Source organism: Chiloscyllium plagiosum, unplaced genomic scaffold (assembly GCF_037043375.1).
Source record: "Chiloscyllium plagiosum isolate Xiang-an unplaced genomic scaffold, Cpla_swu_hap1 HiC_scaffold_8, whole genome shotgun sequence".
Taxonomy (NCBI): Eukaryota; Metazoa; Chordata; class Chondrichthyes; order Orectolobiformes; family Hemiscylliidae; genus Chiloscyllium; species Chiloscyllium plagiosum.
The window spans coordinates 37,712,270-37,730,597 of NW_028270146.1; the positions used below are offsets into that span (position 1 = coordinate 37,712,270).

The 18,328-nt window shown below is 40.0% G+C and overlaps 1 protein-coding gene across 1 annotated transcript in view; it reads left to right on the top strand.

The window, feature by feature from the left end:
• Positions 1–14,987, top strand: part of LOC122553923 (protein SIX6OS1-like) — a 32,980-nt gene extending 17,993 nt beyond the window's left edge. Inside the window, exons 5-7 of the mRNA XM_087989476.1 lie at positions 3,197–3,286; positions 14,489–14,676; positions 14,761–14,987. Of these exons, the coding sequence (XP_087845602.1) occupies positions 3,197–3,286; positions 14,489–14,676; positions 14,761–14,849 (367 nt within the window). The 3' untranslated portion in view covers positions 14,850–14,987. The remainder of the gene's footprint in view (positions 1–3,196; positions 3,287–14,488; positions 14,677–14,760) is intronic.
• Positions 14,988–18,328: the final 3,341 nt, after the last annotated feature.

Genomic DNA, 18,328 nt, shown 5'->3' on the forward strand with positions numbered 1-18,328 from the left:
TCTGCCCAATTGCATGCTTACAATGATTTTCTGCTCTTAAAATGTGATCATAACTTCCTGAAAATTTTGATGGTTGACATAACCCATCAGTATGCATAATTTTTAAACTTGATAAATAAACAAAAGACTGTATATTCTTAACAAAAACTAAACTTAATTTCATAACCAAAGAAATATTTTATAGATACCTTATTGCTAGTTGTAAACATTAAACCACTTGGAATGAACTGTCCTTTCTGTCCATGCTTACAAGGCTTTCTGACTTTTTTTGGAGTTTTGGGTATGCCATATTATTTTGTTTTGTTTTTGTGGACAGGGTACCAAAATTCTAACTTTGATAAGTCCAAATATTAAATATTAATTAATCTTAAAATATTGTGGCTATGGGAACAGGTCAGAGGTTAGGAATGCTGCAGCAAGTAATTCACCTCCTGCCTGCCCAATCCCTTCCACCATCTACAAGACACAAATCAAGGATGTGAAGGAATACTGTCCAGTTGTGTGGATGAGTGCAACTCCAACAACACTCAAGAAGTTTGACACAATCCTGGACAAAATAGCCCACTTGATTGGTACCACATCTTAAAACGTCAAGTCCTTGCCTCACTAATGCTCAGTTGCATCAGTGTATACCATCTTGAGGTGCACTTCAGAAATTCACCAAAGCTGCCTAGACAGCACCTTCTTAACCACCAATCATTTTCACTTATAATGACAAGGGCAGCAGACATATGGGAACAGCATTATTTAACGTTCCGCTTCAGGTCACTCACCATCATGATTTGGAAATAAATCTTGTAAGCTCCAATGTCACTGGGTCAAATTCCTTGAATGCCCTCTCTAATAGCATTGTGGGTCTACCTACAGCACTTGAATCGCAGTGGTTCAAGAAGGCAGTTCACCACCACTTTCTCAAAGGCTAATATGGAGGACAATCACTGACCCAACCAGTAATGCTCACATCCCATGAGTGAATTATTTAAAAACAAGTTGTTAGCAAAGTAGGTGTTTGTGAATATTCCTGCCAGCTCGTCTGTGCAGGATCTGGGTGCATGGCTGGGGACTCCATCCAGGCCAGTTGCTTTCTGTGAGTTCACAGGCCAATCTGATTTCTGCAGTGGTGATTGTGGGTGCAAGTGTACCCAAAGTTGTTGGGACAGATGACATAATTTCACTGACCTTCTTTCCAAAACCAGCATAAAATGCATTGAGCTCATCAGGGAGAGATGTATTGTTGTCATCAATTCTACTCGACTTCACTTTTCAGTCTGTTTATATTGAGTAAACTTTGTCACAGTTGACATGTGATTGTATGGTTAGTTTGGGACTCTAGTCTGGTATTGCCGGTTGGGGTCCCTGATGACTTTGCGAAAGTCATACTTGGATTTCCTGTATAGGTCAGGTCACCCGACTTGAACACTTCAAATGTCGACTTCAGTAGGGAGTGGATCTCCCAGTTCATCCATAGTTTCTGGTTGAGGATCTCTTGGATTAACGTCTTTGCCACGCAGTCCTCTATACAGTTAATGATGAAGTCTGCAAAGGTCATGGCATACTCATTTAGGTTGGCCATTGAGTTTTTGAATATGGACCTGTCCACCAGCTCCAAGCAGTCATGCAGGAGCTCATCCTTTACCTCAGTACCCTGGGCTGACCAGACATGTTGAGCATCGTTTTGACAGAGACAAAGTTTGAGAAAAATTTCAGAATATGAAGAGGAGAAAATTTCATGACTAAAATAATAATGAAACCTTTTTTCTGGAAGTTGGTAGATAAAAATATCTGAGACACTTGAACTTCTTCATTGCGGAGTACAATGTCGAAGGAATAAATTGATGTGTCTACTATACCTTAAAGCTAATTTTGTAAGTCATCCCTTATTTATTTCATTAACTGACAATATGTCTTCAGCCACATACTGAACTTTGTTCAGTCGTCTCTGATGAAATGCTATAGATAAAATTTGTGCGAAGATTTGTAGCTCGGGTGCTCGTTGTTGTGGTTCTGTTCGCCGAGCTGGAAGTTTTTGTTGCAAACGTTTCGTCCCCTGGCTAGGCGACATCATCAGTGCTTGGGAGCCTCCTGCGAAGCGCTTCTTTGATGTTTCCTCCGGTGTTTATAGTGGTCTGTCCCTGCCGCTTCCGGTTGTCAGTTTCAGCTGTCCGCTGTAGTGGTTGGTATATTGGGTCCAGGTCGATGTGTTTGTTGATGGAGTTTGTGGATGAATGCCATGCCTCTAGGAATTCCCTGGCTGTTCTCTGTCTGGCTTGCCCTATGATAGTAGTGTTGTCCCAGTCGAATTCATGTTGCTTGTTGTCTGCGTGTGTGGCTACTAAGGATAGCTGGTCGTGTCGTTTCGTGGCTAATTGATGTTCATGTATGCGGATTGTTAGCTGTCTTCCTGTTTGTCCACGGAACGAGGACATACCACAACCAAAAGGACTAGCCACACTATCATACATCAGGAGCATCTCGGAACTGACTGCCAGACTACTGCGACCCCTAGGACTCATAACGGCACACAAACTAACAGCCACGCTCAGACAACAACTCACTAGAACGAAGGACCCGATACCCAACATGAGCAAGACGAATGTAGTGTACAAAATACCATGCAAGGACTGCACTAAACACTATATAGGACAAACAGGAAGACAGCTAACAATCCGCATACATGAACATCAACTAGCCACGAAACGACACGACCAGCTATCCTTAGTAGCCACACACGCAGACAACAAGCAACATGAATTCGACTGGGACAACACTACTATTATAGGGCAAGCCAGACAGAGAACAGCCAGGGAATTCCTAGAGGCATGGCATTCATCCACAAACTCCATCAACAAACACATCGACCTGGACCCAATATACCAACCACTACAGCGGACAGCTGAAACTGACAACCGGAAGCGGCAGGGACAGACCACTATAAACACCGGAGGAAACATCAAAGAAGCGCTTCGCAGGAGGCTCCCAAGCACTGATGATGTCGCCTAGCCAGGGGACGAAACATTTGCAACAAAAACTTCCAGCTCGGCGAACAGAACCACAACATGCTATAGATAACTGAACATTCACGAGGTTACCTGTTAACTTTAGAGATGCAGTATAAATTGTATATTAAAGGAAAATAAAAGTTAATCTGCTGTACTAATTCAAATTGCTTTCCTAAAATTTGTTCTTGTGCTTTTAGCTGGAAGCCAACTTGTTTGCTTCTAACACAGCATGAAGATCATTTTGAGAAGCAACTTTTAGAAGAACATGCTAATACCATCAGAGATAAGTAAGGAAGAATAAAGCAATGCTCTCCTTTTATATTTTCAAATACCTGTCATCGTGCAGTAGTTGTGCACTCAAATATTTTCTTTGCAAAGGATTTCAAATAACATAAAACAATTTATATTAAAGTCCATATCAGCATGTTCTTATGAAGTGCAACTTTTTTGAATTTTCATACACGCACTTTAGTTTTCTTCATTTTCAATTTTTAATTGTAATACAGTCCTTGTTTGTAGATAGATGATTGTCAGTTGACTTGTATATTTTTCGATATATTTTTCATAAGCCATTGATAACAACAGTACCAAGTCATAAAGTTCCTGTAATATTGAAAATTATCCCAAGGTGCTTCCCAAAGTCAATGCATAATAATATAGACCCTTAAGTTGTGGGAGTAAACTTTGGGAAGATTGATTGAAAGATGTGTTAAAAAGACTGTTTTGAAGAAGTTTTTAAGGGCAAGAAAGAGAAGTGTTAAGACAGAAGATTTCAGGGACAAAGTTCCATGGACTACCACCAAGGCAACTGAACACTCTAGGCTGAATCTTGTGTTTTATTGGCTAATGTTAATTTTGTCGAGTTTCAAACAGGATGTTTTTTCACAATACCCAGTGAGATCTTTTGCCATAACTTACTAAACATGCCACATTCACTATGCACCTCATCCCTATTGCGCCCTTCTCACCTGTTTCAAGCCACATTCTACCACTCATCGTACAAAGAATAAGTTGCCACTGCTGGGATATGATGGAATATACTGGTATCCTTAGTGTTGGCACTATCTTTAAATGGCTCTGTGCATCTGAACAAGCACTGTTAACCCAGAGCTCACCTGCTCAGCTCTTGAGGGTGGTGGTTGATGGGAAATGTTCATCCTGGAGTTCAGTTACTAGTGGTATACCGCAAGGATCTGTTTTGGGTCCACTGCTGTTTGTCATTTTTAGAAACAACCTGGATGAGGGCATAAAGGATGGGTAAGCAAATTTGCATATGACACTAATGTGGGTACAGTTATGGATAGTGCTGAACGATGTTGTGGTTTACAGAGAGACATAGATAAGCTGCAGAGCTGGGCTGAGAGGTGGCAAATGGAGTTTAATGCAGAAAAGTGTGAGGAGATTCACTTTGGAAGGAGTAACAGGAATGTGGAATACTGGGCGAATGGTAAGATTCTTGGTAGTGTAGATGAGCAGAGAGATCTCAGTGTCCATGAACATAGATCCCTCAAAGTTGCCAGCCAGATTGATAGGGTTTTAAGAAGGCATATGGTGGGTTAGCTTTTATTAGTAGAGGGATTGAGTTTCGGAATGATGAGGTCATGCTGCAGCTGTGCAAAATTCTGGTGCGGTCGCACTTGGAGTATTGCGTGCAATTCTGGTTACTGCATTATAGGAAGGATGTGGAAGCTTCGGAAAGGTTTCAGAGGAGATTTAATAGGATGTTGCCTGGTATGGAGGGAAGGTCTTACGAGGAAAGGTTGGGGTACTTGAGGCTGTATTCGTTAGAGAGAAGAAGGTTGAGAGGTGACTTAATTGAGACATACAAGATAATCAGAGGGTTAGGTAGGGTGCACATTGAGACCCTTTTTGCTAGGATTGCGATGGCTAGCATGAGGGGTGTTAGATATAGGACAGACGTCAGAGGTAGTTTCTTTACTCAGAGAGTAGTAGGGGCGTGGAACGCACTGCGTGCAACAGTTGTAGACTCGCCAACTTTATGGGCATTTAAATGGACATTGGATAGGCTTATGGATGAGAATGGAATTGTGTAGGTTAGATGGGCTTCAGATTGGTTTTACTTGGCAGCGCAACATCAAGGGCCGAAGGGCTTGTACTGTGCTGTAATCTTCCATGTTCTGTATCAAGGTGTTACCCTATACATAACAAAATTTAGCTTTCTTCTGTTACTTTAAAGTTGTTAAAGTAACAACTTTAAAGTTGTTAAAGGGGCAGAGATGGTAGTCAGTGGAGTGGTATGCTCCTCCTGTCATATGTGGGAAATCAGGGAGCAGTTGAGTGTATCTAGTGACTAAGTCTGCAGAAAATGTGCCCAGCTACAGCTCCTCTCAGGGGAAAACAGTAGCAACAGCCAGTTCTTTCAAAGTCCAAATGAGCAATTATGAAAGGGAATTCTGTAGTCAGGAGCAGAGACAGACACTTCTGCAGCTGCCAGTAAGAGTCCAGGATGGTGTGTTGCCTCACTGGTGCCAGGATCACGGACATCTTGGAGTGGTTTCTTAAAGGGTATATTTTCAAAGGGGAGCATGAGCAGCCAGTGGTCTTCATACACATTGGTACCGGTGACATAGGAAGAAAAAGAAATGAGGTTTTGCAGAGTGAACATAAGGAGTTGAAAGGAGGTTAAAAAGCAGGACCTCAAGAGTAGCAATATCTGGATTTTTCCCAGTACTACTAAATAGTAGTGAGACCAAAGAGAAGGTTGAAGCTAGAGCCAAAGCTAAAGAGAGCAAGTTAAATAGACCAGTCAGGCAAGAGCATGGCAGGGAATAAGGAAGGATTGATGAGTTAAGAAGTATTAATTTCAGTGCAAAACTCAGGGCATGGATGGAAACATGAGACAGCAAGACTGGCAGCTTACTGTTCTCATGTAAGGATGCATAGGAAGGATGGACAGGGAGGCACAAGAGGAGGGGCAGTGGCATTTTGATAATCGCAACTGTACTTAGGATATTTCTGGGTGGACCTGAGAAATAAGAAGGGGTGAACACTTTGAATGGATTGTACAATAGGGCCTCCTATAGACAGCAGAAAATTTAGGAGCAAATGTGAAGGGAGATCGCAAATAGCTGTAACAATTGTAATAGTGGGGGATTTTAACTTTCCCGACATGGACTGGGATTACCATAGAGTTAACGGCTTAGATGGGAAGGAATTTGTTAAATATGTTCAGGAAAACCTTCTTAATCAATATGTAAAGTGCCTACAAAAGAAGGGGCAAAACTTGACTTCCTCTTGGGAAATAAGACAGAACAAGTGACTGAGATGTTAGACAGGGAGCACTTGGGACCAGTGACCATAACTCCATTAATTTTAAAATAGTTATGGAAAAGGATAAGTCTGGTCCACAAGTTAAAGTTCAAAATTAGGAAAACTTAAGTACAGTGGGATCTTGATCAGATGGGCCAATGGACCAAGGAGTGGCAGATGGAATTTACTCAAAATAAATGTGAAATGCTGCATTTTAGAAAGGCAAATCAGGGCAGGTCTTAAACACTTAATGGTAAGGTCCTGGGGAGTGTTGCTGAACAAAGACCTGAGAGTGCAGGTTCATAGTTCTTTGAAAGTGGATTTGCAGGCAGGTAGGATAGTGAGGAAGGCATTTGGCATGTTTGCCTTCAGTGCCTTGCATTGAATAAAGGAGCTGGGAGGTCATGTTGCGGCTGTACAGGACATTGATTAGGCCACTTTTGTAATACTTGATGCAATTCTGGTTTCCCTGTTATAGGAGGGATGTTGAGAAACTTGAAAGGGTTCAGAAAGATTTACAAGGATGCTGCCAGGGTTGAGGGCTTGAGCTACAGTGAGTGGCTAACTAGCCTGGGGCTATTTTCCCTGGAGCATTGGAGGCTGAAGGGTGACCTTATAGAGGTTTTTAAAATCATGAAGGGCATGTGTAGGTTAATAGATAAGGTCTTTTCCCTGTGGTACGGGAGTCCAAAACTAGACGGTATAGATTTAAGGTGAGAGGGGAAAGATTTAAAAGGACCCAAGGGGCAACGTGTTCATGAAGAGAGTGATGGATGTATGAAATGAACTGCCAGCGGAAGTGGTGGAATCTGGCACAATGACAATGTTTAAAAGGCATCTGGGTGGGTATATGAATAGGAAAGGTTTAGAAGGATATGGGCCAAATGCTGGCAAATGGGACTAGATTTATTTAGAATATCTGGTCAGCATGGATGAGTTGGACTGAAGGGTCTGTTTCCATGCTATACATCTCTATGACTGTTATGATTCTAGACAGGAACTTTCAAAGGCTGATCAGGAGAGGATGTTCACATATAAAGGATGCCTGGCAAGTTGGAAGCTTTCAAAAGCAAAATAACGAGAGTTTAGGGCCAGCATGTTCTTGTTAGTGTGAAAGGCAAGGCTATTTATTGTTGGGAACATTGGATGACTAGAGATTTTGAGGATCTGGTCAAGAAAAATAAGGAGGCATATATCAGGTATAGGCAGCTGGGATCAAGTGAATCCCCTGTGGAGTATAAGGGGTGTTGGAGTACACTCGAGGGAAATCAAGATAGCTTTGGCTGATAAAATAATGGAGAATCTAAAGGGTCTTATAAGTATATTAAGTGCAAAACAGTAAGTAGGGGAAGATTATGGCCTCTTAAAAACCATTGGGGTTGTCTTTGTGTGGAGCCATAGGAGATAGATGAAATCCTAAATGAATATTTCTCTTCAGCATTTAGAACTTGGGGAAATAAATAGTAATGTCCTGAATGGACATTACTAAGGAGGAGGTGTTGGAGGTATTTAAATACATAAAGATAAATAAATTCCCAGAACTTGATCAAGTATGTCCCAGGACCCCTAGTGAGACACTTGTATTGACAGTCACAGGTGAGGTGCTGGAAGAGAGCAAGGTGACTAATATTGTGCCGATATTTAACAAAGGCTGCAAGGAAAAGCCAAAGAGCCTAATGTTAGTGGGGGGTAATTTGTTGGAGGGGATTCTGAGAGACAGGATCTACATGTGTTTGGAAAGGCAAGCACTAATTAGGGATAGTCAGCATGACTTTGTGTGCGGGAAATCATGTCACACAAATTTGATTGAGTTTTTTGAAGAAGTGGCCAAGCAGATAATTGAAGGCAGAGAAGTAGTCATTGCTTATGTGGACTTTAGCAAGATCTTATGTCAAGGTTCCGCATGACAGATTGGTTAGTAAGGATAGATTGCATGGGATCTTAGGAGATCTTGGCAAATGAATACAAAATTGGCTTGACAGTAGGAGACAGAGGGTAGTGGTAAAGGGATGTTGTTCAGACTGGAGGCCTGTGACCAGTGGTTTGCCGCAAGCTTCGGAGCTGGGTCCACTGTTGTTTATCATTTACATAAATTATTTGGAAAAGAATGTAGGAGGCATGGTTAGTAAATTTGCAAATAGCATCAAAATTGGTGGTACAGTGGACAGAGAAGAAGGTTATTTAAGAATACAATCGAATCTTGATGAATTAGGCCAGTGGGCTGAGGAATGCCCAATGGCGTTTAATGTAGATAAATGCAAGGTGTTGCAATTTGGTAAGACAAACCAGGGCTGGGCTTACACAATTAATGGTAGGGCCCTTGGGAGTGTTGAACAGAGAGATCTAGAGATACTTGGTTCCTTGAAAGTGTTGTAGCAGGTAGACAGGGTGTTGAAGAAGCATTTGGCACACTTGCCTTGATTGGCCAGAGCATTGGGTACAAGAGTTGGGATGTCATGTTACATTTGTACAAGGCATTGGTAAGGTCACATTTGGAGTACTATGTAAAATTCTGATTGCCTTTCTTTAGGAAGGGGAAGGGTTTAAGTTGTAAGGAAATATTGGGTAGGGTGGGATGTTTTTTTCCCTGGAGCAGAGGAAGCTGAGGGAGTTTATAAAATCAGAGGTATTGATAAAGTGAATAGCCAAGTTCCAAGTAGGGGGCATAGGTTTAAGGTGAGGGGGAAAGACTTAAAAGGGACTTGAAGGGCAACATTTTTACACACAAAGGGTGGTGTGTATATGGAATGAACTGCCAGAGGAAATTTAAAAGATATTTGGACAGGTACATGGATAGGAAAGGATTAGAGGGATATGGGCCAAATGCAGGCAAATGGAACTAGTTTAGGAAATCTGGTTGGAATGGATAAGTTGGGGCAAAAGGCCTGTTTCCGTGTTGTATGAGTCTGACTCTAAGGCTAGCCTGAAGCATCTTTAGTTTCACATTTGATGGCCTGATGGCTGCCTTCTCTGCTATATTCTGTGAAGATTCACCCAGTCGCTAGCTAGTGTCATGCCATCCTCATGATTTAGGAACCAAGGAAGTGAAATCCCTTCAGTTGAACATAATGTGCCTTTGACCACCTGTGCAGCCTTTGGGACTGAAGAAAGCTATACTATTCACAATTTTTTTTTCCAAAGCAACCATTAAATTTGAATGTGCTTGGAAATAATTAGTTTCAAGCCTGTTAAAGTAGTTAAGTGAATGCATTAAGTAACTATCATCCATCTTAACTTTGCAGTAACCAAATATTACAACTGTATAATTCTGTTTTTTTCCTGAAGTTTGGAATCTGATGACAGCTTGATTTAAACAAAAATCCATCAGCCTGTAATTAAAAAAATGACATAAGATCCACATCAATGTCTGTTATTTCTATAAAGTGATACAACCATATGCACCATCCACTCCATCATGGTTTTGTGATGTTTTCAAAAATGATATTCTTTTTTGTATGCCTTCACCTAGGTTTTAAGTACATATCAAGAAAAACAGTAGTTCTAATACCAAGTCTGGGGAGCCCCCACTATTCCTCATGTCCTAAAAAGAACTATTCACTACTACTCTCTGTTACCTGTCACTCAATCCACTTTATATCCATGTACTTTCCTTCCTTAAGGCCATAAGACCATACAAATTTGGAACATGAGTAGGCAGTTCAGCCCATTGAGCCTGCACTACCATTCAATAGACTCATGGCTGATCCGACATTCCTCACATCCACTTTCCTGCCCTTTCCTCATAACCCTTGGTTCCCCTTTTGATCAAGAATCTATCTCAGCCTTAAATATACACACAGACTATGCCCCCACATCTCTCTGTGGCACTATGTTCCAAAGACTTACAAGTCATGAAGAGAAGAAATCCCTCCTCATCTTAGTCTTAAATTGGCACCCCTTTATCCAGAGACTATCTTCTCTGAATGAGGGAAGCACCGTCTTAGTATTTATCTTGTCAAGCACCTTGGGAATTCTAAAATAAAACAAAAAACTGCGGATGCTGGACTTCTGAAACGAAAATAGAGAGTGCTGGCAAGACTCAACAGGTCTGGCAGCATCTGTAGGAAGAAAGCAGAGTTAATATTATGAGTCCAGTGAAGGTGGTGGGGTTGGGTGGGGGAAATGTGGGGGGAGGTGCTAGGAGGTGGTTGGGGAGGTGAGCAGGTAGGTGGAGGTAGAGCCTAAAGAGAGAGAGAGAGCGAGAGATATGAATGGGGTAGATGTTCAAGTAGATCATGAATAGCACGACGGGACTGAAGAAAAGCTGAAAAGTGAAAATAAGAGCAATGAGTAGGAGAGAATGGTGAGCTGTACTGAAAGCCATCCATATAATGTGATAGAGGCCTAGGAGTAAGTAATAATGGATCACTATTAAAAACAACCCATGTTATAACAGGACTGAGTGTGGGGTAGGTAACATTTACTGAAGCATGGAATCAGGTTCTAAACTTATGAAGCACAGATCCTAGAGCCTGCAAAGTCCCCAAGTAGAAAATGAGATGTTGATCTTGGAGATTGCATTGAGCTTTGCTGAAACACTGCAGTAGGCCTGTGACAGAAATGTTGTTGTGGGAACATGGTGGTGTGGGAGGTTGTGGGCAACTGGAGGCTTGGGCTTATTTTTGTGCGCAAAGCTTAGGCATTCTGCACAGGTGATTGCTTCCTCTGTTCACCTCCTCCACACTTCATCTATAGCATAAATACCACCTTTTCCCAGCTGCTAACAGTTGAGATAAAGAATCATTGCGCTTGAAAGATTACCCCTGCTTTCTTCCTACAGATGCTGCCAGACCTGATGAATTTTGCCAGCAATTTCTGATTTGTCCCTTAAAAATCCTACAAATTTCGGTGAGATCATCCCTCATTCTTGTAAACTCCAGTGAGTACAGTTCCAACTTGTTTATCCTTTGTTCACAAGACAATCTCTCCATACCAGGGATCATTCTAGTGAACTATCTTTGAACTGCCCCCAATGAAATTATATCTTTCCTTAAGTAAGGGGATCAAAACTGCTCACAGTACTCCAGTTGCAGTAAGACTTCCCTACTCCTATAGTCCAATCCTCCTGAAATAAGAGCTTCCTTGGGTTTCATTTTTACTGACAAGCTAATTTATCAAAACCTTTTTGGAAATCCCCATACACCACAAATCCCTATCAAATCAATTACATTAATCACTCCTTTCTGAAACTTCACCAATAAACTCCAATGGACTGGTAATTTTGTCCTGGTTTATTGTTTCCAAAAGCTTTCCCATCACTAAGGTTAAGCAGGCCAACATATAGTTCTGGATCTTTTCTGATACTGTCTGACTACAGGCATGGTACTATATACTGGGAAATAGTTAACACTATAGTATTGATCAAAAGGGAAGAAAGGATAGCATGAGTAATTACACACCAATTGCCCTAACCTCGATGGTGGGTAGATTTTTTGCGGCAGAGTATAAATTGTAATTTAGAAAAATATGGATTAATCAAGGATAGTCAGCATGAATTTCTTGAGGAAAAGTTATATCTGACTACTTGCTTCAATGATTTGTGAAGGTAACACAAAAAGAAAGAAAATAGGAGTCGTTTAAACAGGAGTCACAAAAATAGTGGGTTATTTGGTCCTTCAAGCCTGCTCCACCATTAAGTATGGTCATAGCTGATCATCCTGTTCTTGCTTTCTCCCAAGTCACTTTGATCCCTTTAGCCATAAGAACTAGCCACTTGGATACAGAACTGGCTCAAAGGTAGAAGACAGAGGGTGGTGGTGGAGGATTGTTTTTCAGACTGGAGGCCTATGACCAGTGGAGTGCCACAAGGATCGGTGCTGGGCCCTCTACTTTTTGTCATTTACATAAATGATTTGAATGCGAGCATAAGAGGTACAGTTACTAAGTTTGCAGGTGACACCAAAATTGGAGGTGTAGTGGACAGCGAAGAGGGTTACCTCAGTTTACAACAGGATCTGGACCAAATGGGCCAATGGGCTGAGAAGTGACAGATGGAGTTTAATTCAGATAAATGCAAGGTGCTGCATTTTGAGAAAGCAAATCTTAGCAGGACTTATATACTTAATGGGGAGTGTTGCTGAACAAAGAGACCTTGGAGTGCAGGTTCATATCTCCTTGAAAGTGGAGTCGCAGGTCGATAGGATAGTGAAGAAGGTGTTTGGTATGCTTTCCTTTATTGGTCAGAGTATTGAGTACAGGAGTTGGGAGGTCATGTTGCGGCTGTACAGGACATTGGTTAGGCCACTGTTGGAATATTGCATGCAATTCTGGTCTCCTTCCTATCGGAAAGATGTTGTGAAACTTGAAAGGGTTCAGAACAGATTTACAAGGATGTTGCCTGGGTTGAAGGATCTGAGCTACAGGGAGAAGCTGAACAGGCTAGGGCTGTTTTCCCTGGAGCGTCGGAGGCTGACGGGTGACCTTATAGAGGTTTACAAAATTAAGTGGGGCATGGATAGGATAAATAGACAAAGTATTTTCCCTGGAATCGGGGAGTCCAGAACTAGAGGGCGTAGGTTTAGGTTGAGATGGGAAAGATATAAAAGAGACCTAAGGGGCAACGTTTTCACGCAGAGGGTGGTACGTGTATGGAATGAGCTGCCAGAGGATGTGGTGGAGGCTGGTACAATTGCAACATTTAAGAGGCATTTGGATGGGTATATGAATAGGAAGGGTTTGGAGGGATATGGGCCGGGAGTTGGCAGGTGGGACTAGATTGGGTTGGGATATCTGGTCGGCATGGAAGTGTTGGACCGAAGGGTCTGTTTGCATGCTGTACATCTCTATGACTCTATGACTCTATAACTATATCTGACCCCTTCTTGAAAACAGTCACTGTCTTCCCCCCAACCATTTTTTTTTGGTAGAAAATTCCACAGGCTTACCATTCTCCGCATCTTACTCCTCAAATAACTCCTCAATGAGACTAATGCATTTGGTTTAATACAAATGGAGTTTACTAAGACTTCTCACAAAGGATATACTTTGAAGCTAGACTGAAAAATAAGAGCCTTGGAATCCAAAGGCAAATGACAAGCTCGATCCAAATTGCTTCAGTGGCAATATGTGAAGGATAATGGTAGGTGAATCTCTTGCAGGTGGAAGGCAATTTATACAAGGCTCAGTAATAGAAACTTTCGTTTCATGGTTTATAGCATCTAATTACATATAAAGGAAGCATGTAAGGAGCATGATTAGCAAGTTTTGCAAACAATAACTAATTTGGTATTGTGGTTGAGAATGAGGAAGAAAGCTGGGGACAGGAAGAAACCAATGGGCTGATTTAGTAGACAGAAATATGGCAAAGGCATTTAATCTTGAGAACTATGAAGAACTACATTTTTGGAAGAACAATAGGGCCAAGTAAATACACAATGGATGGTAGGATATGGGAAAAACATAATGTAACAGAAGGATCTTGGAGGACGTGTCCCTAAAGATAGTAGAACAGGGACATGAGTGGAGATAGAGACAGTTGTGATTCTTTCCTATATTTGTTGAGATATAGCATGTAAGAGCCAGGAGATTATGCTAGAATTAAATAAATAAATTACCCTTTAAGTTAAGCTGTGGTACTGCATTTAGTTTCGGTCAAATATTATCACAAGGATGCTCGGCATCAGCAGGTACTGTTCACTTTTGAACATGTTTTTGAGCCTCATCCAAGTTATAATTTTCTCACAGCTTCCTCACAGCCTTCTAATTTTGATTTGATTGAACCTGCTGCTTTTGCTCATTGCAGCAGCTGGCTGGCAGGATGTAAATGTGACCTGGGAATTTAAAGCTCAATTTATGATGGAATGGTAGTTTGATACTTGATCCCCACGCCACCTAAAACCTGCTCTCAGCTACATATTTCAACAAAGCATGCATTCTTGTTTTGACTTTTCTCTATGGTAAAAATTATTGATGTATCTGATGCCTGACAATTTGATGATGTGGAGGTGCTGGTGTTGGACAAAGTCAAAAATCACACGACACCAGGTTATAATCCAACAGGTTTATTTGAAACTGCAAGGTTTGGGGGCCCCGGTTCTTTCCTCAGACCTTGGAGGAGAATGTTGGAATTGATGTATTTACCTTCAGAAATATTGCACTGGTTTGTTTATGGGAATCTTCTGTTTGTATGCGCTGAGTTTTATTACCTAATTGTGATTTTCTTTGTGGCTCAATTAATATTAAATAATGAATTTGGAGGGAAATCTTAATTTTTTTTCCAGGCAAATGTATCAAGACCACTTAAAACAATATAGAAAGATTCTGCAGCAGCACCAGTCACAGTATTCTACATTTTCCCATGCGAAGGAGTATTTAAAAAAAAAAGCAGCATATGAAGAAATTCGATGTCAAGTACTGAACTACACTGAGCAAATGCAACAGAAGACACAATTTCTGGCAGATCTTCTAGGTATTAAAAAATTACATTAAAGGATTTTTTACATTAGAATCTATTCATAATTCTAAGAAAGGTATTTTTCTTTCTCTTTAACAGATTCATCATCTTTTGGATCATTGAATCAATGGGCTTTAGAAATGTATCTATTAAAATTCTTTGTTACTGTTACATTTGGTTTGGTTTAGCTTTGTAAAGCGCAATTAATGATGTTACATTTTCTGTATTTAGTATATGGTTCACATTTTCAGGCATAAGTAAGTTCATATCAATCATGGCAAAAATCATAGAATAATTTCCCAAAGATCTCTGATTGTTTTGTCCATTGGTGAGTAGATATTTTCTATCATCCTCAATAATTACATCTGTACAAAGAAAAAGTACATATTTTTTGACAGTGCCTTTGCTGAGTTACAATTGATGTTGAAGTAATTGAATCAAAGAGCCAAGCATTGTTTGAAAAGATCAATATATATCATGCCATCGTCAACAATGTCACTCTACCAACATGGCCTGTCATTGCTTAACTATATATTTTTCTTTCTTTAATGGACTGTGGGTATCAAAGGAAAGACTCACATATAGACTTCTTCCAGACAAGGAAGAAAATTAACTTGAATGTTGGAAACATTCCAGAATGAGAGAATCTTTATGGCTGCCAGTTTCAAAAAATCCATGTCCTTGAAACTGCCAGTTCCTCCTGTTGATGTATTGGTGGCTTTTATGGCTGCAAATTCTTTGTCTATACATCCATACCTACATTAACAGTGAAATAGGGGTTGGCTGTGCTCATCAGCATACATCCAGCACAGGTATGATTGCTGAATGGCTGCTTTCGTACTGTACTATTCTACAATTCTATTGACTGTGTTTTAGTCTATTTACAGTATACCACATAGCACTGCAAATTCAAAAAAAATTGATTCTGTTGCACTACAGCTGGCATGGATACACTTGAGTTAGTTTGTTTTATATCTTTCTTAGACTTTGTTTACTACCATAAGTTGCAGCTTTCTGAAATTTATACGTATTTGCAGAATTGATTTAACATCTCTTTCAGGCTAAATAACATTTTGGTGAACATGCTTTTGCTTTAAAACAGAAAGTTGACTCGTGGAACTTAAAAAGCTGATCTAGGGTTCAATCCAAACTTGGTGAATTAATTTTGTCTTGGTACAGACTTGGGTAAGGACCTGCACTGTCAGCATTTTTTTGAATTGATTCTAGGGTCATAGCCATAACTGCAGGATCAAGAGATGCTAAGCCAGTGGGAGTCTATAAAGTCCCAACCATTTCAAAGGTTAATTCCATTCATTTAGTAGTTACATAAAACTTCAAAGCTACTTAAAGCCCAGGGTAGGTATTGATTACATTTTTTTCCAGTCCCAGTGGAGGGACATTGGTTTAATTGGCTACAGAGAATGTCAAGAGAATCATACCTTGCACTTTTTCCTCAAATATAATGAAATCATACCTTTAAATGGAATAATCAAATCCACTCACCATAGATTTGAAGTAAGTAATTTGCTGCATTTGTGAACGTTGAAGTGAAGGGTTCTGGTTTACAATCAGTAATTTGCTGAATTTTAGGTGGTTCAAATCACCCCCCAGATCCTCGTTCTGACGCTGGACTTACTTAAGAATGTGAAATGAAGATGGCAGTAGACAGGTGTTTCAGGACAAAAGAATCTTTGCATTTATTAAATACAAAAGTTAAGTATAATACAAGAAATAAAGGCAAATGTAATTGACACAATGAGTTAGAGAGGACAGTAATTCAATACACTATTAAATTAGACTCAAGTTAAACACTATTAGAAGCTAAATGGTAGTTTTAGTCACAAACTTTAAACAGGCTTCCTACCCTTGCACCATCACCACCCACCTTCCCCTCCCTGCTAGCTAGGTTGGAAACATTGGGGTCTGGAGTTCAAGCTCACCACTGGGAAAAAACACAATTTTGAAGTACAATTGGTTGTTCCATTTGCCATTACTGGTGCCTCAATAAAGACTTCAGATGGTATAGGCCTTCAGTGTGGGTATTATCTGCTCATGCAGTAGGATGTGCAGTGGATTTTTTGGGTGAGTACTTTGTTACGAAACAGCGGTGTACCTTTCTGTTAATTAAACCAAACACCTAGAAAAGCTCACCTTGCCTTGTAATCTGTTAAAATATGAGTGACAGAGAACTTCCAAATTCCACTATTTAAAGAAAATAATGTCAATTTATTCTTTAAATCTAAAAGTGAACATTAAACAACAACTATTCACAACTCTAAGCCCCCCTTTCTCTTAACTGCTTGTCATCAGCCTCCAACTCTATAGCAATATACTATCCCAAAAAAACCATTAAAATTACATCAACCTAATTTCTAAACTATACAGCAACTGTTGTTGGTGTCTTTCTTCTTCTGGCTGAAGGTCTCCCTGGGTTGTCGTCTTTTTGTTTACTGCGAATATGTTTCATATGAAAAAAGTACCTTTGATAGAGAGTGTTTCAATGGCAGTTGCTCTGTCTGACTTTCAAATGCCTGCTTTTTTAAACCCCCAACATCAGATTGTCTCATTAGTTTGATGTTGGCAAAACAATAAATTCAAACTCGATTGGGTTTTAGTATCCTGAGGCATAATTTAAACAGATTGGTTAAGTTTGAAGTGTTGTCAAAACAGCAACCAACTCAGGTATCCATTTCATAGCCAAATGTTACATATTTTCAATTTTCCAATACACTAAGACTGCTACTAGTCGTATGACAGGTGCTTGTAAGCTCTCAGTGCAGTACAGCATTCACTCTCTTAAAGGAACAGTACATGCCTTCTACTTCATAATACCTCCCCCAAAGGAAAAAAAAGAACCATTATAATGAAAAGATGGCTTCTTTTTTTTCTATATCTTAAACCCATTACAATGAAATACATAGGTCATTAATCTAAGTTCATATTAATTTCTGTACACATATAACATTGGAATCTGTTCCATCTTATCTATACCTTTTCCTTTAAATCCACAATAAGGCATCTACTGTCATATTTTTATAACCCACAACATGTACAATTTGTAAATTAAAAGTCTGTAACATAAGACTCAAATGAAATATTCTTGTATTTTTGTCTTTAAAACATTCCAAGACTGTAAGAAGATTGTGATACGTGTACACAATCGTCTCCAACACATTGTTCGTCACATAAACATTAAAATATTGTAAGACCAGTACCGAACTCAATTCTTTTTTGATGGTAGAGTAGTTTCTCTGGTGGGTATTAAGTTTCTTTGAAAAGTAGCCAGTTAGCCATTCAATTCCATCATAATCTTCCTGGAGCAGTTCAGCTCCAATTCCTATATTGCTTGCATTGATTGCAACTTTGAAGGGTTTCAAAAACTTTAGTGTAACTAAAACTGGTATGGTGGTTAATATTGCTTCTAAATGATCAAATGTCTCCTGGCATTGTTCAGTCCACTGAAATTTTGTGTTCTTCTTCAGTAAATCTGTTAGTGGTGCCATCACGCTGCTGAAGTTTGTAACAAACTTCCAGTAGAATTGCATAGTCCCAAAAATTGAAGCACCTCTTTCTTTGAGATTGGTCATGGAAATTTCTTGATGACATTCATCATGGCGTTCCTTGGGGTCAACTTTCCATGACCGATATTATATCCCAGGAACGTCAC